Source organism: Geotrypetes seraphini, chromosome 1 (assembly GCF_902459505.1).
Source record: "Geotrypetes seraphini chromosome 1, aGeoSer1.1, whole genome shotgun sequence".
Classification (NCBI taxonomy): Eukaryota; Metazoa; Chordata; class Amphibia; order Gymnophiona; family Dermophiidae; genus Geotrypetes; species Geotrypetes seraphini.
The window spans coordinates 213,823,721-213,843,648 of record NC_047084.1 but is presented as its reverse complement, the minus strand read 5'-3'; the positions used below and the strand labels follow the sequence as shown (position 1 = coordinate 213,843,648).

At 41.4% G+C, this 19,928-nt stretch overlaps 1 protein-coding gene across 5 annotated transcripts in view; it reads left to right on the top strand.

Annotated features, from left to right (window-relative positions):
• The window catches only part of SPATA18 (spermatogenesis associated 18), a 218,097-nt gene that overhangs the window by 173,354 nt on the left and 24,815 nt on the right, over positions 1-19,928 (top strand). For all 5 annotated transcript variants that reach the window (XM_033945672.1, XM_033945636.1, XM_033945653.1 and 2 more), the window contains 2 exons: positions 1,393-1,467; positions 7,662-7,710. In XM_033945672.1, coding sequence (XP_033801563.1) covers positions 1,393-1,467; positions 7,662-7,710 — 124 coding nt within the window. The remainder of the gene's footprint in view (positions 1-1,392; positions 1,468-7,661; positions 7,711-19,928) is intronic.

The following is a 19,928-nucleotide window of genomic DNA, read 5'->3' as shown; positions in this document are numbered from 1 at the left end:
TTTCCCACATAATTAAACTGTTACCTAAATAAATGTTCCAGGCTGAAAACTGCATCCACTCTATTGCCAAAAATATGCAACAAAGGTTTCACAGCATGGGGGGGAGACATTGTATGCAGGAAGACATGCTTAGATTTCTTTTTACTGGTGGGACCACTTGGCTGTTATTAAGATTTTGTTGGTGAAATCCACTGTTTATTTCTAAAATAAGCAGTATAAAATCTGTTTTACTCCTTGGGATCTTGCCAGGTACTTGTGTCCTAGGTTGGCTGTTGCTGTTGAAAACAGGATACTGGGCTTGATGGACCTTCGGTCTGTCCAATTATGGTAATACTTATGTTCTTAATTTAATGTGACGCAGTCCTAATTAATGAGACTTGGCATCCTTGCTGCCCTTGCCCCTGCCCAACATTTCATTGAGTTTAAAGATGTAATTTCATAAAATATCCTAATTGCTCATCAGCCTTTTTTCTTAACTATGATATCCTGTGCAAAGATAAATAATTTCTGTGCATAAAAGTTCAAGTGGTATCTGATGTACTGACATGCTACAAATTATGTAATTATTTCTTTATTGAATTTCAAGTTTTCATGATCATAACCAATCATAAACATAGCAACTGTACAATGGAAATTATAACACCACAAAAAAAATTATTACAAAATGAAATAATAGGAAACAATCCTTAGATTGTACAGATAATTAGTCCCTAATAATAGAGAGGGGCGATGATATCAACGGAAATTTTATACACAAATTTTTTTTTAAAAGGTAAAGAAAAAAACAAGTGCTTTACTATGGGCTAACCTTTCTTTTCTTACGAAGTTTATACCTGAAGATCCAATGGGGTACTAGAAGAAGCAACTACTTTACCCGCTATAAATTTAGTTAATTGTGATGTTTCAAAAAATATGTATTTAACACCCTGAAGATTAATTAAACATTTACAGGGATACCTGAGAGTAAAAATTGCCCCTAACTTTATGACCTGGGGTCGCAGAAGCAAATATTGCTTCCGTTTTTTGGGGGTAACCCTCGACACATCTGGAAACATTCCAGTTTTTCTATTCATAAACAATTTATTCTGATATTTAAAAAACATTTTTAACAGCCATTCTCTATCTGAATCCAACGCAAACTGGACGAATAGTGTGGCCAAGATTATGACTTTTGTCTCAAATTTTTCCAAAAAGTTTGTTAGGTCCAAAGTATCCATTGAGAGATCTTGCTGACCCCGCTGACCCTTCTCTGATTTCTTCTTACCAAATGGTAGATACTGACATGCTATAAATTAAGCGTTTGTTGGAGCCTAGATGTGACCTAAGGAGTATGCCTTTGTCTATATTTTTGTGTTTAATACTAGTTTGAGTAATAATCTTATTTTATTGTAGTGGAGTCCTGGGAGGAGCAAGAGTAGAGGTTCAAGCCCTGTTCGAGCTCGCTCTGCTAGCCCTGGTCGAAATATGGTAGGCCACATTTATATTGGTTTCTATATCTTAAATCTAGATATTTGGGGTGGGGGGGGCAGTTTCCAGTGCAATTTATTTATTAAATTTTCTATACCGTTCTCCCCAGGGAGCTCAGAACGGTTTACATACTTTTTATTTTATTTTTTTAATTAATCTTTATTCATTTTTAAAGCTCCCAATAAGTGTAATATATAATACAATCATTTATACTTAAATAACATTTAATATATCATCAAATTCTAAACTACATCAAATAATCCCTCTCCCTTGTATCCAATAGTTATTCATAAGCAAAAGAAATCATAAAATTTCCCCATCCCCCACCCCACCCTGGACATATATGAACCAAAGGGGAAAAAATAATGTTTATTCTATACAATACTTTCAATATTTGCAATATTTTGTTAATGGCTCCCAAATAACCTGAAATTTTTAAAATTTCTCTGCTGTATAGCATTATCCTTCCCATTTTGAAAATGTGGCATAAAGAGTTCCACCAAAAGCTGTAATTCAGCCTCTTCCAATTTTTCCAGTTATTCGTAATCTGTTGTATGGCAACCCCTGTCTAATGAGTAGAAGCCTGTTATTATTAGAGGATATTTGGCTTTTAGCCCTCATTGACATACCAAACAATATAGTGTCATAGGATAATGCCACTGGATTTTCTAACAAATTATTTATTTGACCCCATATTGATTTCCAAAAAGCAAGAATGAATGGACAATAGAATAACAAATGATCTAATGTCCCAGCTTCAAGATGACAGTGCCATCTATTAGATTTAGAGCTATCTACCTTCTGTAACCAAACCGGGGTCCAAAAAGCTCTATGTAACATAAAAAACCAAGTTTGTCTTATAGATGCAGACACTGTACATCTCATCCTCCAAGCCCAAATACGTGGCCATTGAGATGCAGTAATTTAATGCTTGATCTCAATGCTCCAAATGTCCCGAAGACCAGTCTTTGGTTTCTTATTTAAAAATCCAGATATTAATTTATACCACTGAGCGGTCTGATGTCCCAGGAAGTCCACCTTAAAGCATAATTTACATAAATTTATTCAGGTACAAAAGCATTTATCCCTCTCTATCCCGATAGGCTCACAATCTATCTAATGTACCTGGGGCAATAGGGGGATTAAGTGACTTGCTCAGGGTCACAAGGAAGCAGCATGGGTTTGAACCCACAATCTCAGGATGCTGAGGCTGTAACTTTAATTACCTCGCCACACTCTTCCTAAGTACTCTATTAAAGATCAATTGTTAATGTAATTTTAACATACAGAGGCTAATTTTCATTGGTCCAAGGACTACCTAATATCACTTAAAATCTACAAATAAACACAATGGGGTAATTTTATATAGGTTACCCAAATAGATATTTGGGCTCAATTTCAAAACAGAAAGACATTTAAAAAAAAAAATCATCATAAAGTGGCATTTGGACGTGTTAATTGCCCAAACATCTAAATTGCCATTTCCAAAACTTACTTCCTAGACATCTTGCTAATCTTTTTGCCTGCAGTGTGTCCAAAGTTCAAGGGGGCATGTTAGAGGCATGTTATGGGTGGGCATAGCGCTTGGATCTCTTGCAGCGATAATTGAACATTTACCAAGACATCCAGGATACCATTTAGACATTCAGAGCTAAACCTGCTTTTAAAGAATCTAAGGGCCAAGAAGGTACCCAAACTGACCAGATGATCATTGGAGGAATGAAAGCATGACTCCCCACACTCCCCCAGTGGTCACTGACTCCCTCCCACCCCCCTAAAGATGTGAATGAAACAGTACATACCTGTCTCTATAACATAAGCACCTGGTATGGGGCATCCTAGTAGAGTAGGTGTCTGGAGTAACCTGATGGGTGGTATAGTGAACCATAGAGAGGGGGACGCAGGCCTATATCCCATTCTACATTTATGGTGGAAAGTATGAGCCTACTAAAACCCACCAAAATCCTACTGTACTGCCATATAGGTGAGATCTGCAGCCATAATGGGTGTTGGGGTGGTGGACAGATGGGTATAGTAGACTTGGGGACATTTTAGAGGGCTCACCATAATTATAAGGGAGTTATGGTGAGATGCACTCCTGGAACCCTTTATGTAAAGTTCACAGCACTGCCCTCTAAGGTCAATGTGGCCAGTCTGCTAAAAAAATGCTGGTCCCTCCTACGTCCAAATGGCTTGTTTTGTGCATTTTTCATTTGGACGCCTGTGTGAATGGGCAAAAAGATGGCAGATGAGCTTCGACCTGAACAAACTGTGTGAATGGGCAAAAAGATGGCAGATGAGCTTCAACATGGAGAAATGTAAGGTCTTGCACATGGGGAAAGGGAACCCCATGTACAGATATACGATGGGAGGAAGGGTGCTGGGGAAAGGCACCCTAGAAAAAGACCTAGGGGTATTGGTGGATACAACAATGAAGCCAGCGGCGCAATGTGCAGCGGCCTCAAAGAAAGGAAACAGAATGCTGGGCATTATCAAAAAAGGTATCACTACCAGAACGAAGGAAGTTATCCTGCCATTGTATCGAGCAATGGTGCGACCACATCTGGAATACTGTGTCCAATACTGGTCACCGTACCTTAAGAAAGACATGGCGATGCTTGAGAGGGTCCAGAGGAGAGCAACTAGGATGATAAAAGGAATAGAGAACCTTTCATATTCTGAAAGGTTAGACAAACTGGGGCTCTTTACCCTGGAAAAGCGGAGACTGAGAGGAGACATGATACAGACGTATAAAATCATGAAAGGCATAGAGAAGGTGGAGAGGGGCAGATTCTTCAGACTAGTGGGGACAACAAAAACAAGAGGTCATTCAGAAAAACTGAGAGGGGACAGATTCAAAACGAATGCAAGGAAGTTTTTCTTCACTCAGAGGGTGGTGGACACCTGGAACATGCTTCCAAATGAGGTAATAGGACAGAGTACAATACTGGGTTTCAAAATGGGGCTGGATGACTTCCTGGAAGCGAAGGGGATTACAGGGTATAGATAGAAGGTTATTCTACAGGTCATAAGCGAAAAGCGTATGACAGTTTTAGGGTATGAGCACTATCAGGTCTTGGACCTGAGGGGCCGACGCGTGAGCAAACTGCTGGGCACGATGGACCTCCGGTCTGACCCGACAGGGGCAATTCTTATGTTCTTATGGTCAAAAATGGCCAAAAAGATAGATGCACTGAGGGCGCAAGACATCTAGCAGATAAATGTTGAAAAAAAGTTTTCTTAGGATTTTATATACCGCCTATCAATGTTTTACAATCAGGTACTCAAGCATTTTCCCTATCTGTCCCGGTGGGCTCACAATCTAACGTACCTGGGGCTATAGAGGATTAAGTGACTTGCACAGGATCACAAGGAGCAGCGCGGGGTTTGAACCCACAACCTCAGGGTGCTGAGGCTGTAGCTTCAACCACTGTGCCACATGTCTGTGGTTTCAAAAATAGACATTTTCTCCATCCAATTTTTGGATGCAGTTCTCAAGACGTCCAAAGTCAGACTTAGACGCATTATCCAAAATGCCCCTCATTGTGTCTTGAAAATGGGCCACTTAAATATTTGCCTGTAGTTTATATACTGTGTAGAAGAAGCTGCACAATTCATAAAATATATGTATCTCAACCTCTGACATACATGCCCATATCTACAAGACTTAGGGGTGATCGTCAGTGAGGACATGAAAGCTGCCAATCAAGTGGAGCAAGCTTCATCCAAAGCAAGACAAATCATAGGTTGCATACGGAGGGGTTTCGTCAGCCTAAGTCGGAAGTCATTATGCCATTGTATAGATCCATGGTGAGGCCCCACTGGAATACTGTGTGCAATTCTGGAGGCCGCATTATCGCAAGGATGTGCTGAGACTGGAGTCGGTCCAGAGAATGACCACCCGGATGGTCTCGGGACTCAAGGATCTCCCGTACGAAGAACGGCTGGATAAATTACAGCTATACTCGCTCGAAGAGCGCAGAGAGAGGGGTGACATGATCGAGACATTCAAGTATCTCACAGGCCGCATCGAGATGGAAGAAGATATCTTCTTCTTCAAGGTTCCAGTGGCAACAAGGGGGCATCCGTGGAAAATTAGGGGCGGAAAACTGCATGGGGACACCAGGAAATTCTTTTTCACTGAAAGGGTGGTTGATCGCTGGAATAGTCTTCCACTTCAGGTTATTGAGGCCAGCAGCGTGCCTGATTTTAAGGCCAAATGGGACAGACACGTGGGATCTATTCACAAAGAAAGGTAGGGGAGGGTCTTTGGGGTGGGCAGACTAGATGGGCCGTGGCCCTTATCTGCCGTCTATTTCTATGTTTCTATTTCTATCTAGAATAATAAAACCCTAAGCTCGCATGCGCACTCCTATCTGTGTGTTCTGTGATCTGTATGGCCACGGAGAGACAGGCAGGCATGGCACAACAGAGAAATACAGGCAGGAGGAGGCCATGGAGACAGAGACAGAAAGAAAGACAGAAAGACAGGGGGCCTGGGAGAGACACAGACAGAAAGAATGACAGACAGACAACGTCCAAGGAGAGAGAGACAAATTTTTAAAAAAACAGACAGACAGACATCTACTCTAGCACCCGTTAATGTAACAGGCTTAATTAAACACTAGTCTATACATATACATTTCAGAAATAGAGTTTTCAGTAAGGATTACAAAGAGATGGTGTAGCATAAACTGTGAATCATTTATGAAGGTTTTTTAATGTCTATGATGAATTGCCCATGAAGTCTTACTAAAATTTACTGCTGGAGGTGGGGCTTTTTCCTCCATTTTAGTGTTTAATTTTTACTTTTGTTCTGTTTCTGCATTGTGGTATTGAAAATAATGAATGTGGACAAATTACTAGGTCTCATCTAGCTTGCTTTTTGATGGTATTGGGAGAGTTTTGTTGGAAAAGGGAGGGGGCACAATATTTACAACTGGAAGGTGGTCTCTTTGGGGAGGTGAAGGGGAGATGCTGGAACTATGTAGAATTAAGTTTTAATCAGCTTACATTGTTTATCATATATTACAGACTGACTCTTCAGATAATCTGATTTTGCTTTTTTCTCATTTGCATTATTCGTCCTCCAGATTAAGTGGTACTTTATTACTACATTTTCCACAGATTAGAGCAAGGGTCTTCAAAGTCCCTCCTTGAGGACCGCAATCCAGTCAGGTTTTCAGGATTTCCCCAATGATTATGCAAGAGATCTATGTGCATGCACTGCTTTCATTGCATATTCATTAGGGAAATCCTGAAAACCCGACTGTATTGCGGCCCTCAAGAGGGACTTTGAAGACCCCTGGATTAGAGGGTTACGATATAAACGACAGCTCACCTCCTCTTTTGCTTATGCTGCCATTAATTAGAATTTGGAATAATCTCCCTGTTTACATTAGGACTGATATCAATTGCTTAAAGTTTCATAAAAATGAAACTTTAAGCAAAAACCTTTTTATATGACTTGTAGTATTCATGTTGTGATGATATTTTAATTATTGGAGCTCTTTTCCCTGGAGAAGCGGAGACTTAGAGGGGACATGATAGAGACTTACAAGATCTTGAAGGGCATAGAGAAAGTGGAGAGGGATAGATTCTTCAAACTTTCGAAAACTACAAGAACGAGAGGCCATTCAGAAAAATTAAGAGGGGATAGATTCAGAACCAATGCTAGGAAGTTCTTCACCCAACGGGTGGTGGATACCTGGAATGCGCTTCCAGAAGGTGTGATAGGACAAGGTACGGTATTGGAGTTCAAGAAGGGTTTGGACAATTTTCTGAAGGAAAATGGGATAGAAGGGTATAGATAGAGGGTTACTATACAGGTCCTGGACCTGGTGGGCCCCCGCGTGAGTGGACTGCTGGGCATGATGAAACTCTGGTCTAACCCAGCAGAGGCACTTCTTATGTTCTTATGTTGTATTTTCCTGTAGATTTTACAGCCTTTTTGAATATAAATCGCCTTGAACCTTTTTGGTATAGTGCGATTAATAAATTGTGTATTAGATTAGATTAGAAGGTAAAGGACAGAGTGACCTCTATGCAAGTCATCCCATGGACATAGAAATTAAGGTAAAAAGTGTGGGGAGGGGGAACCTATGCATTGGGACGACTTATAAGGGAGTGTATATGGTAATTCCTGTAGTTGAGAGTGATAAGCAGACTTATTTTGTCTACTCTGTGTCTTGCAGTCTTGCAGAAGTCGCAGTCCTTCCCCTGTCAGGAGAAGTGGAACTCCAAGTAAGTGCTCAGTGCTTAATGCCCCATGTTTAAGAAATGCTTGAACCTTCAGGTAAACATGGATTATGTAAACTGTGGATTATGTGTTTGCAGACACAAAATCTGTCAGTCCGATATGCAAACGGCCTTATCTAGTTAACAGAACCTACTAACCAGATAAGTCCCAGTGAACCCAATATTCAGCGGTACTATCCAGATAGTTTCACTGAATATTTTTTCTGATCATTCCAGAACTGTCTGGATAGGTCAGAAAAAGGCTGTCCTAAGTGTATGTGGAGTAGCAATCTGGATAGTGGTTGTATATCACTGCTATCTAGGCATTCAGCAGCAGCCAATCTCCAGATACTGCCGCTGAATATTCATATTATGTACATATTTGTGTTGAACAGCATTTAATAAAGTTCTAACTGCCATGGGCTCGTTATTAATTTCTTTGTGTCTACTGAATAATGACTAGGCTTTCACATAATTTATTGAACCTCACTCCCTCTGAACCTAGAGTCATGCCCTTATTGATACCTAGTTCAATTTAGAAATCAGTGTGGAACTTCTGTATTCAGTTCACTAAACTTTAACCTGGAATCTTTGTGGGTAAAGATATTTGTTCCATGTAACTATTAATGGTACTTTTCTAGAAAAAAATTACCCCTGACTGTAGCCTAAAGTTGTGGAAGGTTTCTGTTTCAAAGTTAGTAACTAACAATGGAACCGATATATATTTAGCAGTAAACTATTCTACTGCCAATAATTACCAGTATGAACAATATAAAATACCTCTATTGGATCATTATCTTTATCATTGCACCCCATAGTCTTTATGGAGCCAGTGATGGGAATTGTCCTTTTTGCCTAAGCTCCTTTCCTGTCCTGAGTTACACATATTGTACTTTGGATGTCTAGTCCAGTCTAGTATACCCCTAGATATTATCCAGTCATCCAGTTTGTTTTCCTCACTCATTTGGCACTTCCAAGCATCACTGTTTTGATTAACCTGTCATCTTCCATGCTACAGATGTGTCCAAATCTTACCAGTTTCCATTGGTTAACAGACAACAATACTCCTACAGACTGAAGTAGATGCAATTAGAATACGTATGCCATTTAAAAGTATTTACCATTTCATAAAGGATATAAGGGATAGTTTATATGCAAAACTGAAACATTTGGAAAGCAGAGGATTCTGCTGTAGGCCCTATTCCAGTATAATAGGGATGGTATGCTAAACCATAGGGTTATCCATCTGTGCCTTCAAGCATACTGCAGAAGATGTCAATCACAGCTTTTCAACTTCTTTTCCTCCCCCACAGTCTCTGCTGCCCCCTTCAGCTCTTCCTTCTTCAGGTGAGCATGAAGGTGTCTATCTGATCTGCTGCATATATTATTGTATTGTACTAAGAGCAGGCTCATTTATCCCACCCTGGAGTTTGAGGGCTGCTTAGGTACGTCACTATGGTTCAGCATATCATCCCTATTGCATTGGAAAAATATATTAGGTTCTTACTTTGATAATATCTTTTCCAGTAGATAGGAATGCTATGCAGAACCCCCTACATAGCAATTTATTTGATGTGCTTGCTTTCTTACTTAAGCTTAATAGTTGGCTCCATAGCTAAGATTTCACTGTCAAGTCGGACTATTGGATTAAGAAGAGACTATATATAGGATTACAAGGGAGGAATAGTTGAGCTCCATATGTGTCTTGCTTACCTAGTGTTTTTCTTGGATTTATTGTTGCTCTCAGAGACTTGTTAATGTTTTAACTACATTATTGTTTCTTCAGTGATTGTTTTAACTTCATCTGAGCAGATCAGACACCTGGTTTCGGGAAATTTCTTGTACCCCTCCTTTTCCTGTCTTCTTCTATCATCAGCTTTGGTATGAACTGAAGGGGGCAGCAGATACCATGGAAAAGGAGGAGGAGTTGAAAAGCTATTAATCCGGATATTAGAGAATGACACATGGATAAATTTTTTCCCATCCCTGCGGGAACTCATTTTCCCAACCTGGCAAGTTCTTTTCCTGCCCCTGCCCCATTCCTGCAACCTCTGTTCTCATCTGCACAAGCCTCAAACACTTTTTTTTTTTTTTTTTTTATTCTTTATTTATCATTTTAAAAATTTTAACAAAATCAAAACATTTTGTACAGAAAGATTGTCAGATCGAACACAAAATAATAAGTAAATCATTAACATAATAAGAACAAAATTCAAATCGGACAATCTCAAGTCCTCAATAATTATGTGATCCAAGATATATATAAGAGTGAACTTTTAAGGAAATCAATTATAAATTCTATATAATAAAGAACAGTATCATGTGTCTGACTTGAGGAATTATTCTATTACCAAGTCCAACAATTACTTAGTTGTTATTGTGGTAGTTGTTGTTATACCCTCTTTTTCCAGACGTTTCAGTGTCAGAAAAGCTGTAAGTTGAGATGGCTCAAAAAACACATACTTATTATCTCGATATCTTACTATACATTTACATGGGAAACGTAAAAAGAAAATGCCACCCAGCTGTGTAACTCCTGCTTTCAACAAAAGAAACTGACGTCTACGATTCTGAGTTTCTATACTAACATCTGGAAACATTTGAATTTTCAAACCCAGAAACTCCTTACTCTTGTTCCTAAAGAACATTTTCAAAATCCAATCTTTATCCGGCAACAATGCCACAGATAGTATAAGAGTTGCTGGTTTAACCAAATCTTTATCTGATGTTTCCAAAATTGCTGTCAAATTTTGTTGAAGGTCTTGTATTTCCTGTCTCTTATCCTCCGAATGTTGACCCTTTACGTTCATAGGCAAATAATATACTCGAGTGAGAGGAGGCAATGATTCCTCAGGAATATTAAATATCTCCATGAAGTACCTTTTTATCATCTCTCTCGGGTTTACTGATAAGATTTTAGGAAAATTCAACAGTCGTAGGTTATTAGTCCGATAGTTATTTTCCATAATTTCCAATTTTTTTCTAATACTTTGATTATCTTTTATTATTGTAGATTGAACTTGTTTAATCATTTTCACTTCATTTTCAATACCTCCCAATTTTTCTTTGACATTAGAAATTTCCTGTTTATTTTCCTCTATTGTCTGTTTTTGAATTTTTATATTCTTTTCACCTTCTTTAATTTGTTTAGTTAGTGAGTCTCCCAGTTTGGAAACTAAGTCCCAAATTGAATCAAGAGTCACTTCAGCTGGTTTCTCATATTTAAAGAAAGTCTCATGTAAAGTTGGGGAAGACTCACCTTGGCTGCCTTCTGTCTGTTGGTCTGGATTTTTTCCTCCTTCTGCTCTATCCGCTGGAACCATCTCTGGACTTAACAAAGCCATAGAGACTTCACCTTGCTGGCTCCCTGATGTTACAGCCTCATGATCAGAGAGTGCTGCTACTTCTGGCCCACTCCTTTCACATGGGGAACTCGCACTCAGCGGTGGGGGAGGTGGACTCCTCTGGTCGGGGCTCAGCGTGTTATCCAGCCCAAGGACTTCCGATCCGGCGTCACTCCACGTCGCAGAGTCCAGCGGGCGATTCCCCGAACCTACTGACTCCCTCTGAAGACGCTGAAGAAAATGTTCAATTGAAGCGAGAGGGGGGTGTTCAAGACGTCGCGAGGCTGCAGCGGCGCTCTTACCCCGTCTCTTCGGCATCGCGACTGACAAATAGTCTGATCGCTGTTGAAATATAAACAATCGTACCCTCAGCGTCTCACCAGGCACTGGTACAAATCAAATCATATATCCTGGATCTGGAGATCTCCTGTATTCGTTCCTATATTCCAATAGGCAAATCAATAATCTCCAACTCCCTGGCTCCTCGTGGCTCCAAGGGGCTCCCAAGGGGCCTGGCGAGCCCCTTAGGGCACGCCCCTTCGGCCACGCCCTGCGGCCGCAACCGCGGCAGCGTTCTGTTTTTAAATTGTTGGAGACGGACCCGGTGACGTCAGGGGTCCGTCTCTGAAGATGCCTGCTAGGAACAAGTGGTAAGAAGCAGAACCGCTGCTGCAGGAAGCCAGGGAGAGAGGCACAATCCCCTCTGATGAAATACTCCGATGCAGGAGATCTCCCGAGTCTCCTGCGGCGGCGTTCTGTTTTTAAATTGTTGGAGACGGACCCAGTGACGTCAGGGGTCCGTCTCTGAAGATGCCTGCTAGGAACAAGTGGTAAGAAGCAGAACCGCTGCTGCAGGAAGCCAGGGAGAGAGGCACAATCCCCTCTGATGAAATACTCCGATGCAGGAGATCTCCCGAGTCTCCCGCGGCGGCGTTCTGTTTTTAAATTGTTGGAGACGGACCCGGTGACGTCAGGGGTCCGTCTCTGAAGATGCCTGCTAGGAACAAGTGGTAAGAAGCAGAACCGCTGCTGCAGGAAGCCAGGGAGAGAGGCACAATCCCCTCTGATGAAATACTCCGATGCAGGAGATCTCCCGAGTCTCCCGCGGCGGCGTTCTGTTTTTAAATTGTTGGAGACGGACCCGGTGACGTCAGGGGTCCGTCTCTGAAGATGCCTGCTAGGAACAAGTGGTAAGAAGCAGAACCGCTGCTGCAGGAAGCCAGGGAGAGAGGCACAATCCCCTCTGATGAAATACTCCAATGCAGGAGATCTCCCTGCCTCAAACACTTTAAAATCATAAGTGTTTGAGGTTTGTGCAGTTAAGGCAGAGCTTACAGGAATGGGACAGGGATAGCAACAAAACTCATGGAGATGGAACAGGGAAATTGAGTTCCTGCGGGAACAGGGTCAAATTTGTCTCCTTGTCATTCTCTAATTGATATCTTCAGCAGTATACTCACAAGCAGAGATGGTTGCGCTTCTATCTACTGGATGGTTCAGCATACCATCCCTATCTACTGGGAAAAATATTATCAAGGTAAGAACCTAATCTTTTATATACAGAAAGTTGAGATTAGAATTAAAATGTCTGCATTGGGCATACTCACTTTCAGCAGTATCTTTAAAAAAAGCACTGCTAAATATGGAGCTTTTTATAAACGATAGCAACATAGTAGATGATGGCATAAAAAAAGACATGTATGGTCCATCTAGTCTGCTTGCAGGCTCGCCACTCTAAAATCGCAGGCCTTCCCTTTCCCAGTGCATCCTGAGATGTACAGGGAGGAGCCTAAAGCCCTAATTGTTTCAAACACCTAAGGCTCCTCCTAGGGGAGGGGCCTTAGCCATATGCAACAAAGATTTCACAGCATGTGTACTTTTAGGTACAAGGAATTTAAGCGATGGGGTGGGGCAAACAATGTATGCTGGAAGGCATGCTCAGATTTGTTTTTACTGGTGGAGCCACTTGGCTGTTAAGATTTGTTGAGGAAATCCACTGTTTATTTCTAAAATAAGCAGCATAAAATCTGTTTTACTCCTTGATTGGCTCAGATGCCCCCTAGGAGGGGCTTTAAACGTCTGAGCCAATCTGGGCCTTAGGCCCCCTTGCCCCAATGCATCCTAGGATACAGAGCTAGGAGCCTAAGGCCCTAATTGGCTCAGACGCCTAAGGCCCCTTCCCTGGGTAGGCTCAAACTGTTAAAGTGGGGAAGGGGAGGGGAGGGGTTAGTTCAGAAGGGTCATGGTGGGGGGTGGGGGGGGTCATGGCATCAGGAGAGAGTGGGCATTCTTCCTGCCAATTTTTATTGAAGAATGGAAAGAGAGTCCTATAGGAGGAGGGGTCGGTTCAATACTGGGGGGGGGGGGGTTTACAGTGGCAGGAAGGAGTGGGTATTCCTCTTGCCTCTTTTTTGGTTCTGGGGGTCATCATGGGGGGACCATCATCGGGGGTAGAGGAAGGCAACAGCTCACTTTTTTTTTTAATGGGGACAGATATTGTGCATCTGTGCCATTAAAAAGAAAAAAGCCCCAACAGCTGACTGGCAGGAGGTTGCTTTGGGGCTTCTCCTTCCATTCAGCTGTTTGGGCTTCCCCAGACTGGCTCTGCAAATGTGTCAGTCACTCTCACAGCGACCGATCAGACAGGATTATGGTGAACCTCTGCGAAAATCATTAAAATACAAACTTGTTGGAACATCGATCGCTGTTTCAGAATCAGCCAAAAAATCAGCCCACAGCAACCCACACAATGAGTTGTACAATCAAGAATGAACATCTTGTCAACATAAAGAACAACCATCTTGTTTACTCCCCTCCCCTTTCAAACTAAATGCCCAACCACTTCTATCTCCCAAAGGATTTGTGTTCTTATAACAATTTGTGTAAAATAACCCATAACCACACAGCCCTTCCATCTCTCCCAACCCCATCCTGGATATCTTCATTGGGATTTCATCAATGACCCACCCTAAGTAAAATATTGCAGCTTATAAGGTATCCAAAATAAAACTCCTCCCCCCTTTGGGACTTAGACTGAAGATAGGGATTCCAAAATGTAAGCGATCATTCCAAAAATGATCTCTTATATTTAAAGGACACTCATACATCCCTCACTTTCCATGGCATTGACGGCAACCGTTCTCTTCCAAGTGGCTGCTCAGTCCAAAGCTTCCCCTTTGATGCGAGCTGTTCAGGCGGAAACAGGAAGCTACGTCAAAGGGGACACTTTGGGCCAAGCAGCTGCTTGCAAGAGAATGGTTGCCGTCGATACCAGTGCCCGTCTGAAAAAGAAAACATTGTTTTTGAAATGGAAAGGTGACTGAAGGTGAAGGGAAGGGAGAGAGATGGGCCAACTAGGGGAAGAGATTGAGTAGTGCTTGAGGTTTATTATCTTCAGCCATCAGGAGCATGTGGGAAAGTAGCAGCAGCATTGAGGGGCAGGATAACTCGATGGAATTAGGGTAGAGGGAAAGAGAGAGAGAGAAGCAGGCAGGTGGTGGAAGTGGAGTGAAGGGAGAGAGAGCAGAGGGCAGACATTGGATGTCAGTTGGGAGGGGAGAGAGGAAGGAGCAGATACTGAATGGAAGTGGAGAAAGAGAACACATATTGGATGGAAAGAGTAGATAAAGAAAAAGGGCATATGCTGGATGGGGGAAGATAATAGAGTTAGTGAGAGGAGGAGTGTGTGGCGCAGTGGTTGGAGCTACAGCCTCAGCACCCTGGGGTTGTGGATTCAAACCCCGTGCTGCTCCTTGTGACCCTGGGCAAGTCACTCAATCCTCCATAGCCCCAGGTACATTAGATAGATTGTGAGCCCACTGGGACAGAGAGGGAAAAATACTCAAGTACCTGATTGTAAAACCGCTTAGACAACCTTGATAGGCGGTATATAAAAAACCTAATAAACTTGAAACTTGATATTGGAGGGGTGAAGGAAAGGGGTGGCAAGCTGTGGGTAGACACAGTGAAAAGAGGGAAACTGAGGATTGAAAAGTAAGAAATAATTTAGACAGAGGCAGAAAATAGAGAAAGAATACCAGAGAAGAAAAGGAAAGGGAAAAGAGAAGAGAGAGAGATGTCAGAGCATAGGGGGAAAGAGACAGAGATATCAGATCTGAGTGGAGGAAATAAGAAGAGAGAGATGCTAAAAACCACAGGGGGCAGGGAAGGAGAGATGGAAGGAGAGAGATACCAGACTATAAGGGGAACAGAGGGAAGAAGATGGATGCCAGAGCAATGGGGGGGGGGGGGGGTCAGGAAGAGAGATGGAAGGAGAAGGCAGACAGTTTCTGGAAGGGACAGACAGGATGACAAGAAGATGAGGAAAGCAGAAACAAGATAACAAAGGTAGAATTTTTTTTTTTTTTGCTTTAGGATAAAGTAGTATTGTAGCTGTGTTGATAAATGTTTATAAATAAAAAATGGAAATATGGTGATCCTTTTATTGGACTAATTTTAATACATACTTGACTAACTTTCTGAGACCGAATTCTCCTTCCTCAGCTCAGGACAGGGTACTGTAACAGCAGTATACTTTACTGACCTGAGGAAAAAGGTTTTGACCTCTGAAAGCTAATTAAAAAAAATATATTAGTCCAATAAAATAGTATTATCTTATTTTCCATTTTTTAAAAATTTTTATTTGTTAATTTGTAAAGTGATTTGTTTTTTCTCTTTTTTCAAATTTATATCTGTTATCTTTATATTTTGTACAGTATTAGGAGCTATCCACCACTGTTTCTATGGTGTTGCAATGTAAGCAGAACCTGGCTTCTTTTTGGCCCAGTTTTTGAATACATATTTCTATTCCCCCCACCCTTTACAAAAGAGCGGAAGAAACATAGAAACATGATGGCAGATAAAGGTCAAATGGCCCATCCAGTCTGCCCATCTATAGTAACCATTATCTCTTCCTCTCTCTAAAAGATGCCACGTGCTTATCCCACACTTTCTTGAATTCAGACAGTCTCTGTCTCCAGCACCTCCTCTGGGAGATTACTCCTGAGCCTGTTACCTCTCAATTTCATCCTATGCCCTCTCATTCCAGAGCTTCCTTTCAAATGAAAAAGACTTGACTCGTGCATTTATGCCATATAGGTATTTAAATGTCTCTTATCATATCTCCCCTCGCCCGTCTTTCCTCCAAAGTATTTATATTGAGATCTTTAAGTCTGTCCCCGTACGCCTTATGATGAAGATCACGCACCATTATAGTAGCCTTCTTCTGGACTGACTTCATCCTTTTTATATATCCTTTTTGAAGGTGCGGTCTCCAGAATTACACACAATATTCTAAATGAGGTCTCACCACAGTCTTATACAAGTGCATCAATACCGTACTTCCTTTTTCCTACTAGCTATACCTCTTCCCTAGCTTTTGCTATCACTTTTTCAACTTGTTTGGCCACCTTAAGATCATCACATATAATCACACCCAAGTTCCACTCTTCTGTTGTGCACATAAGTTCTTCATCCTCTAAACTGTACCTTTCCTTCGGTTTGTAGCACTGGCTGGCATGCTGAATGCTTTGCGCTGCTCTGATGGTCAGAGTTCCTATGAGTGTCAGAGCAGCGCAGAATATTCAACGCTAAAATCAGAGCTAAAAATCTCTTCTGTGCTTTTGTAAAAAGGGGGAGGGGGGGGGGTTAGTGTGTGATTACTTATTCCATACTGGGTGAGGATGGTTCTGTAATCTGTATGTATGAAAGACATGGTTTTCTGTTAGCATTGACCAGCCTTGTTTGGCAAAATGAATCGGGCATGGTTCTTGGGAGCACCTTGAATAAATCTGATTTGAATTCCTTGGTGGACCAGTTGCCTTGTTGTTTCTTTACAAGTTAACATGCATGGAGTGGAACGTACTAGAGGAGTTAGGTTGTTTATACATACTTATAGGTTATTGTTGGATGACATAGAATGAGGCAGTTGAGAGGAGTTGCAAACTTGTTATTAATATTATGCTTCGAATAGTATTACTACTTTACAATACATTTGAACAATGTGAAAAATTCTAGTTGTAGACCTGATGATGAATCAAGGTTGAAGTACACTTTTATATAAGTATTGAAAGGGTTCAGAGTTTAAGGGCTCCTTTTACGAAGGTGCGCTAGGACCTTAACATGCAGAATAGCACACGCTAAAATGCCACGCGCGCTAGCTGCTACGCCTCCTCTTGAGCAGGCGGTAGTTTTTTGGCTAGCACGCACTAATCCGGTGCATGCGCTAAAAACGCTAGCGCACCTTCGTAAAAGGAGCCCTAAGTCTTAGTTAAGTAGGTGAGAAGGGAAGGAAGGGGGATTTGGTCTGAGACAGAAAATATTACCTAAGCAGAGGGAGTGGCTCCATGTGCAAGATGTCTACAGCTTGAATCTCTCATGAAAGAAGTAAAGAAACTTCGAGAGGAGGTGGCAAGACTGAGTAGCATCCACAAGAATGAGAGGTACATTGATGAAATGGTTCATGAAACATCAAAGATTTCCAGCAATGGGGAAGATGAGGCTGGACTCAAATTACAGAACACTGTAAGATTGGTACTGTGACTCCTCCCGTACTTGAACTGAAGAACCGGTATGCTGTTTTAGAAGTGGAGGAGATGAGAGCATCCCAAGCAGAGGAAGAACCAAAGTTGAAATCCCCAAAATTACTGGATCCTTGACCACTAGGAGGCATAAGGTAGTGGTAGTTGGCGATTCCCTTCTGAGGGGTACAGAAGCATCCATCTGCAGACTAGAGATGATGTCACGAGAGGTATGCTGTCTGCCTGGTGCTAAAATCCAAGATATTACAGAGAGATTGCCAAGACTCATCAAGCCTGATGACTATTATCCGATGCTGCTCATCTACATTGGCACTAATGATACTGCCAGATACCCCTGCAAATGTATCAAAAGTGACTTTGTGGCTTTGGGTAAGAAGGTGAAGCAGTCAGGTGGTATTCTCGTCCATCCTCCCTGTTGATGGTAAGGGCCAAGTCAGAGAAGCATGCATCCTGGAGATGAATGCTTCATCCTGGAGATGAATGCTTCATCCTGGAGATGAATGTGTCATTGAGAGCATTTTGGCTTCCTGGACCATGGGATGATTTCCCAAGGGCTGCTGAGCAGGGATGTTATACATCTATCAAGGAAGGGTAGAAGTGTTTTCGGCAGTAGGCTGGCTAATCTACTGAAGAGGGCTTTAAACTAGAAGTGATGGGGAACGGTGATCAAAGCCACTGGGTGAGTATAAGCCTTCAGGTGAGTAAATCACTGAATTCCTCTACATGGATGGGAAAAGGGAACAATGTCTGGAAAGCAATGTATACTAATGCTCGAAGTATGGGAAACAAAATTCTGGATCTAGAAGCAGTGATGGAAGAAGATGAGTTGGATATAGTAGCGATCACAGAGACATGGTTCACAGAGAACTATGACTGAGGTATAGTTAGACCGGAACCATAACTGGGGTGTAGTTAGACCGGGCTACTGATCCAGGGCGAGTGGAGGAGATACATACATCTTAATTGAGTTTGAATTGTAGATCCTTTAATCCAATAAAATTGAATTGGACCTGCCATTTTACCTCATCACTTGGGAGCAGCAGTTTCTTTTCCTCTGGTGTATAAGACTCTGTTTAATACTGAAAAAAAAAAAATTGATTTATGCTGTAGTAGCTGCCTTCTCATACTCAATATCTGGTTAAAGATTATAATTTGAATATTGTTAACTGGAAGAACTGACCTACTATTATTAAGCATACCAGAATTAAGAGCAGGCACTACAACCGTGTTCTAGTGTAATAATAAGAAAACAAAAACTGTGTTCTAGTTCAACAATAAGAAAGTAATTATGGAAGCGTGCCAACATATTTGCAGACTACACCATTAAAATTCTACATTGAGGCATTCCAAACCTGTCCTGTGGCCTCCATAGCCAGCTGGATTTTCAAGATATCCCAATTGACTACACTTAAAATACAATTTCATATGTTGGTTTTCCATTGTATATGGCGATAGCTTACACATGTTCATTGTGGATACACTGGAAAGCCCACTGTACTCTGGGGTCTCCAGGACACTTTTGGGAAACCTTGTCCTGTATGGAGACCATACATTCCCAAGAGATCTCTGTATAATTCATTTTTTCTCCATAAAGAACAGCTTCTATAATGGAAGCTCCTGGCTTGACTGTTCATAGAAGTTTGTAAAGTTGAAACAGCACATACAAATTTGCAGGTGCTATTTAGGCCATGTCATAAAATTCTTTGCAAAAAATATGCAGTGGGAAATTTAGCATCATTCAATATGTTGGGCTCTGTGTCTATTAGGACAGCAGACTGTCATGGATGCTGTTGAAGCATAAATATTTAGTGTGATCCCTCCGCCTACCTTTTCTGATCACACTTATCTTTGCCTGGTCTAATTTATGCAGGGATGCTCAATTTAAATCCTGGAGAGCCAGAAAGAGATCTGATTTTAGGATAGCTAAAATATGCACATTTACCTTGCATTCCTAGATCAAATCTATGTAATTGTATCTTATAAATATATTTTTTGATGTCCTGGAAACTAAAATTGTTTGCACATCTGAAGAATGGTGCTATGTACTCTTGCTTATATCAAAATCTAGACACGGAGGGTCAGAGCAAAATTAACAGTGACTTCTTGATATGTATATTGTTGATACTCTAGAGCAGGGGTAGGCAATTCCAGTCCTCGAGAGCCGCAGGCAGGACAGGTTTTCAGGATTTCCACAATAAATATGCATGAGATAGATTTGCATCTCAAGGAGGCAATGATTGCAAATCCATCTCATATATATTAATGGTGGATATCCTGAAAACCTGACCTGCCTATGGCTCTTGAGGACCAGAATTGCTCTAGAGCTTCACTATAAAAATTA